Here is a 9,789-nt window from a genome sequence, read left to right on the forward strand (position 1 = left end):
TTTTACCTGATTTGTGGAATTTCCCTGAACATGCCGGGGGTAGCCAGGAGGGTGGTTACAGGCCAAAGATTCAACACTACCATGGGAGAGTAGCTTTGTCCTGCCATTGGCTGGTTTTCTTTCCCAGTTTCTTTCTCAAAGATTCTGTGTGAATTTATTTTCATGAACAGCAAAATTCTCACAAGGCCAGTGTTTTCTCCATTTTCTTCTAGTTGCTCATGGCAACTATTTTTTTTTCTTTCTATATTTGTTCACTGTCTGCTCTATGTAAAAGAAAGGTTAAGTGCTCAGGTATATTTGAGTTTGTTTTCTAAATTCTTTTTTTTTTAATTTTTTAAAATTTCTTTCAAGTGTTCTAGAATCAATGTTTATGCACCACACCCAGTGATTCATGCAATACCTGCCCTCCATAATACCCACCACCAAGCTCACCCAGTCTCCACCCCACAAAACCCTCATGTGGTTTTACAGAGTCCATAGTCTCTCATAGTTCATCTCCCTCTCCAGTTTCTCCCAACTCCTTTCTCCTCTCCATCTCCCCATGTCCTCTGTGTTATTTCTTATGCTCCACAAATAAGTGAAACCATAGGATAACTGATTCTCTCTGCTTGACTTATTTCACTCAGCATAATCTCTTCCAGTCCCGTCCATGTTGATACAAAAACTGGGTATTCAGCCTTTCTGATGGAGGCATAATACTCCATAGTGTATATGGACTTCATTTTCCTTATCCACTTGTCCATTGAAGGGCATCTTTGTTCTTTACACACTTTGGCAACTGTGGCCATTGCTGCTATGAACATTGGGGTACAGATGGCCCTTCATTATGAAGCTTATCATAATTAAACAAGGGTAGATAAAATAAATATTTATAGTTTTAGAAAGAATAATAAATGGAAACCACATCTACCCACGCAAAGCAGAGACATCTTTAAAAAAATAAGAACAATCAGCTATCTGTCCATTCTGCAATTAACTAGTATACTGAGCATGGCATTAATCATTCCTTTTATTTTCTATACTTTCTTTTTACCTTTGATTGCATCTCCAAACTTTTGTGAATTTGAAACAATGAGTAGAAACAGCTGGGAAATGAAAGAAATTTGTCTATTTGGTGAGAACACAAGAGACATTAAGCTTAAGAGAGCCTCAGGGTCAGTGTTTTTTGAACTTCCTGAGAGTTAACACAGCACCTACTGGAGAAGACAGACAAGGCTCTGGAAAAATAAGAGACCTCTATTGGGCATCCGGTCTTTCTCTAGGTGAGCAAGTTACTAAATATCTAGCAGGAATATAGTCTAAGGTTAGGATTCCATTCTCTGTTATCTGGCTCATCATATTCTCCTAGAGGAGTCCCTGAACACTTTTCTGGAGGGAAAGAAGAGTACTCTTGACTGACCATGACATTGGCGCTTTCTCTTATAACAAAAACACAGCTCAGACTGGAAAGTACTGAAAAGGAATCCAAGCTAGAAACACACAAGCACTTCAAGCTGATATCAGTGTTGCCAGCCCCTTAGTGATGTCGCTTTCCTTATGGTTGAGTTTTTTGGTTTCTTGAGGAAGATTGTGAAAAGGGGATGGTCACCTGAGGAAGGTTGTTTCAGATTTCAATATCTATGTAAGATCCATGTTTTCATCCTAATAGCACATTGGATTCCCCTGATCCAAGCAGGTGTGTTTAATGCTCTACTGAGACAAATAGGCTTGGGGAGGGACTGGTAGAACATGGACTATTGTGCTTACTGCAGTAGGGAAAGGGGATCTGCAGACTTACCAAGTTATACAATAATTTACATTCATTCTAATTTTTGCTTTTATCATCACCATCATTTTGATACTCATGACAGTTGAGAAACATGAGGGAAAAAATTTACGTGGTTGATGGTTACTACAAAATGAATGGTTACTCAAGTCAAACAGTTGCCTGGAAAAGGGTCCACACAACCAAGAATGTGAGAAAATGTGCCTTGACCTAGTTTTCTTCGTGTTTCTTGTCCTGGCTTTGTAAGCACACGTTTCCTTCTATTTCTCTTTGTCTTCTCCTTTAGGATACCCTATTCTATACATCTTGGGGCTCCTGAAAGTTTCCATAGTTCCCTGATAGTTTTGGATCTCTATTTTTTTCCCTCTGTATATTAGATTTCACACTTCTCTTTGCTGTGACCTGAGGTCATTAATCTTTTTATTTCCAATCTATAGTCTGTCTCACATAATGTGCTTTTTATATGTGCTTTATTATGTCTTCTATTTCTTGGCTGAGATGTATTATCTCTCCAACAATTTTCAAATAATTTCTCCATTTTGGGGTCAATTTTTAAGGAACTGGTTTAAAGTGTTTGTGAGAAAATTTAAATTATCTTTCATACTGGCTTAAGAGTCTCTCAGTTTCTTTTTCATGCCAGTGGAGGTTTTCCTTTTGTCACACATTGAGTAATTTTGACACTTGTCCTGAATCTATCCAGTGTTATGCTATGCAACTGTGATTCCTGGGTAATTGCCAAGTACAATTTTTGTTTTAGGAGATACTCCAGGCTCCTAGTTTCAAAGAGCCTCCTGTGGAATGTGGTTTTGTGTCAGGCAGTTTTCAAAAATCTTTGTTCTGCTATTTTCATCTGTCCTAAGTAGAAGCTATATAGAGAGTTTCATAGGGTCACATCTTGGATGTCAGTGGATGTCCCTTCCTCAGTTCTGTCCCCCCCACATCTTTCCATCCTCCATAATATCAAACACTGCACAAGTGCAACTAAGAGATGACCAAAAACTCATCATCAATTTACAGCATTGCATTCCCAGGCTTCTCTCTCTCTAGTATCTCCATAGTATCTACAGTTCTCTGGATCTTCCTTGTGGTCTTCTGGACAGAAACTGGGTCATTGGCTCCTCTTCACTGCTGTGTAATTCTCTGCACAGTGCTTATCTCTGGACCATGTTCCATGAGGACAGAAAGGATTCTGTTCTGGGCCAAAATCCTGAAGTGAGAAAAGCAAGTTCTCAAAGCCATCACTGTTGTTTCTCTCACTGTAGAAGCATTTCCTTTGGGAAGGGGCATAAAGAAGGAGATGAATAAAATATAAAAGAAAAGAAAATGGATATTCAATCTTGCTCTGAGTGTTAGATATCAACTTTTTCATGTGTCAAGCCAGACAATGGAGTATTCCTGGATCTCTTTGTCCCAAGATGGTGCTTGGTCCTGGTTCCCCATTGCTTTGAGGACAGGTTCCAAGAGTCTGAAAGAAAAATAGAAAAATCATCATTGTTTTCCTTTTCTTGCAATGTCAGTGTCATTCCCAATCTGTCTTGTAGGATTTTGTTCTAGGGACTCAAGCCACTTCTACATGCATTCTTTCCAGGTTTACAGCAACATTCATTGGGGGAAAGGTGGTAACTGCTTATTATATCTTAAATTGAACCTGAACCTGATAATAGTACTTCCAATTTGGCAATGTTACATGTTTAAACAGGCATTAGAGAAAAGGGAAAATTGAAAAAGAATGTTAGGGGTGCCTGGGTGGCTCCGTGGGTTAAAGCCTCTGCCTTTGGCTCAGGTCATGATCTCAGGGCCCTGGGATGGAGTCCAGCATCAGGCTCTCTGCTCAGCAGGAAGCCTGCTTCCTCCTCTCTCGCTCTGCCTGCCTCTCTACCTACTTCTGATCTATGTATGTCAAATAAATAAATAAAATCTTTAAAAAAAGAAAAAGAATTTTAAAACTTTCACAGGAAATAAATAGGAGAGTGTATTCCACAATGCTTCTGTTCTTTCAGTATTGGAAGGCCAAAGAGATTAGTTTTATGGTGACCAGTGGCTGAGTGATGGCAAAAAACTGAGTAGAAATACAGGTGTCTACTGCCAGACAAACAGGTCAAAGATAAAATGGAATGAAAGATGGATAATATAAAGTTTATAAAAAATAATCCCCTGGGCACCATTATCAAATAATACACATCCCTATTCTGGTTCATTTCTCCCTAGATCATGTACCATGGACAGTGCAACATTCTTCTTCATTTCTTGGGTTGAGATCTCAGGCTGAATAAGGTTAAGTGGCTTGCTCATGAGTGGAAGGTGCAGAATGTCCTGACTGTTGCCCCTTCTCCCCTCATGAGGTTCACTTACACCTTTCTGCCTGATCCTCCATGTGATGTGTGGGTAAGTAGCTGGGGTGACTGACAGGTTGGTGGGTTTCGATGTTGCAGGTGCATCAGAACAAACAAGTATGAGTGGGGGCAGTGACAAACCTGCAGCTGGAGGAGAGCCCACCACCAACCACCAACTCATACCAGATGTTTCAACTCAGGTCAATAGTGACACTTCCTTAACAGTAGAGAGATAGATCCTCAGAAGTTGGTGCTCAGCAGAAGGCACAGAAGGAAAGATCTCAAGCCCAGAATGTCACAGAGACATAGTCATGGAATCACAGAAACACAGAGGGTCCAGGAGCTCACCAACATGAGGGCTTCAGGAGATCATGCTCTTCTGGACAAATCAGGCATAACAACTCAAATTCCTGACCTTCAGAAAATACATGTCAAATTGTTTGAGTCTATTCTTTTTTTCTTTTTCTTTTCAGCGTAACAGTGTTCATTGTTTTTGCACCACACCCAGTGCTCCATGCAATCCGTGCCCTCTCTAATACCACCACCTGGTTCCCCGAACCTCCCACCCCCCGTCTTCAAAACCCTCAGATTTCTTTTCAGAGTCCATAGTCTCTCATGATTCACCTCCCCTTCCAATTTCCCTCAAATCCCTTCTCCTCTCCATCTCCCCTTGTCCTCCATGCTATTTGTTATGCTCCACAAATAAGTGAAACCAGATGATAATTGACTCTCTCTGCTTGACTTATTTCACTCAGCATAATCTCTTCCAGTCCCGTCCATGTTGCTACAGAAGTTGGGTATTCATCCTTTCTGATGGAGGCATAATACTCCATAGTGTATACGGACCACATATTCCTTATCCATTCGTCCGGTGAAGGGCATCTTGGTTCTTTCCACAGTTTGGTGACTGTGGCCATTGCTGCTATAAACATTGGGGTACAGATGGCCCCTCTTTTCAGTACATCTGTATCTTTGGGGTAAATACCCAGTAGTGCAATTGCAGGGTGAGTCTATTCTGCTAAGCTTTGCTGCCCAAGGATGCAGAAGTATCTAGAATGAAGTGTCAGATCAGAGGGCATAAGGAGAGGGAGGTGCGGGAAGCACATTTGCATGGAAGCCACTCCCTTCAAGAGGCAGGGGAGGAGATAATAGATGTCTGGGAAAACAAGCCTCATAAGGCAGTGCTATTGGGAAGTCTCCACCATGGCCTGGATTCTGGTCTTTCTCACCCTCCTCACTGAGGGCACAAGTGAGGTCTCCAGGGAAGAGGCCATGCAGACATCTGAGCTGATTCTTTCTCTCCTCTTCAGACTCATCTGAGGCCTCAGCACTAAACTAATAATAGTATTTTTCCTCTTTCCAGCATCCTGGGCCCAGTCTTCCCTGACTCAGCCATCCTCAGTGTCTGGGGCTCTGGGACAGACAGTTACCATCTCTTGTGATGGAACCAGAAATGACATTGGAAAGTATAATGATGTCGACTGGCACCAACAGTATCCTGGCATGGCCCCCAAAATTCTAATTTATAATGTAAATACTCAGCCATCAGGGATCTCTGATTGCTTCTCTGGCTCCAAGTCTGGCAACACAGCCTCCCTGACCATCTCTGGGCTCCAGGCTGAAGATGAGGTTGATTGCTCATCTTGATTACTGTTCCTCATATACAACCAGTAATACTTATCACAGTAGCCCAAGTTCATGGGGAAGTAAAACCAAAACCTGCCCTGTGTTCACAGGCCCCCTCCTTGCTTTGAGGATGCTTCCACAATCCTAACCATGTGCAAAGGGGCTTTGTGCAATGTGGCCTTGAGAATTCAGTTCTCTCTCAGGTCCTCTCCATCCTGCAATGTAGTGAAATGAAACAGGGTTCCTGGAGAATTGCCTGCGGAAATGACAATCTCTTTGCTCCTTGCTATGTGACCAGAACATTTTCTCTCCATTGCTCAATGGCAGGAAGAGAAGGACAAAGAGACCTATGTTCTGTATAATTTTCACAGTTCTTATGGAAATCCTTATTTTAAATAACAGCTTCTCACTCCTGTTAGTCCAGAATGGAATCATTTATCCAGAAATGTTGTTTTACTCAATTCAGTGTTCACTATTCTTTAGTCAACATGATCCTCCTTGGTGGGTTATTGTTCTGCATCTCAGTGTTTGAGAAAACAAAAACTCAGTGAAAACCTGAAGACCTAGCTGAAGGAATGAGCAGAAAAGGAAGATGTTTTTCCAGTGGCCCTCCATTTGACCCCATACTCAAGGAAATTGAGCAGGGAGATTGGGAGTTGAGATTCTATGATATGTGGAAGCTCTCCTTCCCTCAGATCAATGAATCCCTATCCTGAATTCAATCTTATCTCCTTAACAGGGTGGGCTATTTTGAGCATGGTTCCATTTTCTACTGGGGAAGAGAAGGCTTGTATCCATCCCTCAGGGAATCCCATTATATGTGATTTTCATAATGAGCCAGCCAAAGTTCTACCTATATTGTTAGTTATAAGAAGTATCTAAATACACACACACACACACACACACACACACACACACACACACACACACGACATATATTATATATACTATATGTCTAAGGATTCTCTATCCATTAACTGAACCTAGTGTAGACCTTAGGAAACCTATTTTAATAACCAGTTTTTCCCTTTGCCAGAACATTCCTAGTTTTAGAGGTGGAAGTGCCACATCCTAGCAATATCCTCACTCTGGGGCAAATCAGGATGCAAGCTTAGTTTACCTGAGAACTTAGTCTCTCTCATTATGTTCCCTCCTTTAGTTGTTTTTCCAAATCATTTTCCAGTTGCCTACGTTCTTCCCCCAATAAATGATCAATTCCTTCATGCTTTAGTCATCTAGACTGGAAATGTGCATACAGTGACACTGGGTCACATCACAGTGGAAAGGGGCATTTGCTTTTGAGGACACAGAATAAGGACCAGAGTTAGTCTCACATCTTTGTGAAAGGTTGTACAAAGATTGTACCTGCCTTTTGAATGTGTGTCCTTGTGGAGAAACCCTGTAGGAGTTAGAGAGACCACTGTCTGGTTATTCTCTTTGGTATCTGATATGATGTTTCCAGACTGGAACAACATCAATAAGATCTTTACAAAGTCTCTACATGAGCATAGGAGGGGAAGAGGCAGATTGATTACTCTAGTGAGTCTCCTTTTAATATGGGACCACACTTTCCTTCTGAGAAAGTATTTAATATTTTAATAATAGGGAACCTTGCAAAGAAATTCTAAGTGTACATGTTGTGTGAGCAGGATGGCCTCAATATAACATACCTAGGTCTGCCATAGACCTTTGGGTAGTGAATATGTAGAGTCTCAAGCTGTAGAAACAGCCTCTTGGGTCTTCTGAAATAGTGAAACAATATACATTTAAATATTTTTGTGAAAAGATGAAAGACTGCTATTTGTAAAATGTGTATAAAATTTGTATATGGCATTACGTTAGTTTCATGTGAAGAGAAGACACTTTTAATGGAGATGTTTGAAACATTTTAGGTGTCCCAATGATCAACAAGTGTTTTTCTATACAGTGCAATCAGAGAATCAACACTTCAGGGCACTTTTCATTCATGGGTTCATAGAATTTCTGCATTAAGTGCCAGTAATTTTCCATGGCATCATTTCTGTTTTTTTTTTCTATTTTATTTGTATCTACCTATGTGTTTGTATACTTTTCCTATTTTAAAATTTGTGTAAGGATCATCTTTAATTTTGCTTGCAAAATAATATTCTGGGTATTGATTTCCGGGCATTATTAAACTTATTTGCTTCATTCTTATTGGAACTTAATGATATTGTATAAATGTGGTCATGTATTGCTTAATGTCACATCTTATTGTGTAAGCACAAAATTCCAGGAGAACTTAAAATGAAACAGTGACTCCTCCATCACTGGGGATAGGGAGCTGGATTTGTTCCTGGTACTAATGGAACACAAACAGAAGCAACTGTCTCATTGTAAAGTTCAGGCTAAACTTCTTTTAAGAAATGCCTAAGATCCAGAAAGTTCTCAGGAGACCTCTCCACAGTAATCACAAATGACAAGGATCCAATATATTGGGTAATAAGACATGCTCAGATGTGCAGCTGATTGATTTATGAGAAAAGTTACCATATTATTATATATGTGTTACCATATTGTTATTATATAAAATAGTAGACATTATTATATTTGAAGTTATGTCCAAGATTATAATACATGCTAATTTAAAACACAGAGGAATGAATGTGATTGCATCAAAAGAAAAACTACCACTTCCAAGAATGACCCTTTCCTTCTGTTCCAATCCCTGAGGCCACCAGGTAGCAGGTCCAACTCTTGGCCAGGATGTCTTCTCCCTTGTGCACTTAGAAATATGTATTACAGGGGTGCCTGGGTGGCTCAGTGGGTTAAGCCTCTGTGTTCAGCTCAGATTATGATCCCAGGGTCCTGGGACCAAGCCCCACATCAGGCTCTCTGTTCAGCAGGGAGCCTGCTCCCCCCGACCCCCACCTGCCCCTCTGCCTACTTGTGATTTCTGTCTGTCAAATAAATAAATAAAATCTTTTAAAAAAAGAAATATGTATTAAAGACATGTGAGTAGTGGCATGTAAGTAGTTCCTTAAGTACATTCACACTGCATAGAATTCCTAGTCTCTTCCCAAGGGACACTTTTCTTCTAGCATGGACCATCAACCTTGATTGGGATTTCCCCTTTCAAACATCTTGTTTAAAAAGCAAATTATGTAAGACATCTGTCTCTGGTTGGAGAGGAATTTGCCTCAGGAAGGTGCACAGCTCTGAGGTAAATTAGTCTCTGCAAAAAGATTAAAACTAGGGCAACCTCTGCCCCATATAATAGAAAGAGAGCTGCACTCTGATGAGAGGGTTTTGGAGTTGAGTCCCTTAGAATAATCTATCAGATCCACAAATGCTGGAAAACTAAATCTTTTTTTTTTTTTTTTTTTTTAGGTTGTTCTCAATGTTGACTGAGCTCTCTTCATGCAATAGTTTTGGTATCTGCATCATGACAAACAAATCCTTTTTCAACCTGTGCCATTGTTCTCATCCAGGCTTCCTTCACGGGTGGGTTTTATTTGCCCTCTAACTTTACCTTGGCCTTGAGCCCAGAACTGTCACACTAACACAAACCCTGTGATAGAGCTATGCAGGGACAAACTACCTGTTCCTGAGGGGAAGGTCTGAGACACCTGATGTGGTAGGTGACACATTCCATTCTTGAGAAAGATGGAGACAAAGACAAACGTGTTTGAGTGGATTTAAGGGTGATCTATGGACCTGGTACTCACTGGGAGAAGAATGAAGCAGGAGAAGGAGCAGAGCAAGGAGTCCAGATCTCACTCAGCTAACTTCCCAGGTGCTTGGGTTGTACCATCTGTGACCACCATGGGGCAGCAAGGGCCTGGATTTGGTGTAGGTCATGAGTGTGATTTACCATGATCAAGTCCCAAGATATAATTCCTCCGGAGTCCTGCAAAGGAGAACCATGTGTGAGGGGTGATCCAAGTCTATTGTGTCTCAGTAAGTTCTTAATTGATAGGCCAACAAACACTCCCAGGCCTCAGTCTCAGAGCTCTGTGAGGAAGGGGACCAAAAGAAGCATGAGAACCCACCCTAAAGAAGAGAGGAATGCTGTGAGATATGTGAACAACTCCAGCTCTGTTTTTG

The 9,789-nt window shown here is 40.9% G+C and overlaps 1 gene segment (V, D, J or C); it reads left to right on the forward strand.

Annotated features, from left to right (window-relative positions):
• The first annotated feature begins 5,301 nt into the window (after nt 1-5,301).
• On the forward strand, nt 5,302-5,745 carry LOC116882692. The segment is given in 2 exon segments: nt 5,302-5,347; nt 5,462-5,745. Coding segments are annotated over 2 exon segments (330 nt in total).
• The last annotated feature ends 4,044 nt before the right edge of the window (nt 5,746-9,789 follow it).

This window comes from Lontra canadensis, unplaced genomic scaffold (assembly GCF_010015895.1).
Source record: "Lontra canadensis isolate GAN:19392208 unplaced genomic scaffold, GSC_riverotter_1.0 scaffold87, whole genome shotgun sequence".
Lineage (NCBI taxonomy): Eukaryota > Metazoa > Chordata > Mammalia > Carnivora > Mustelidae > Lontra > Lontra canadensis.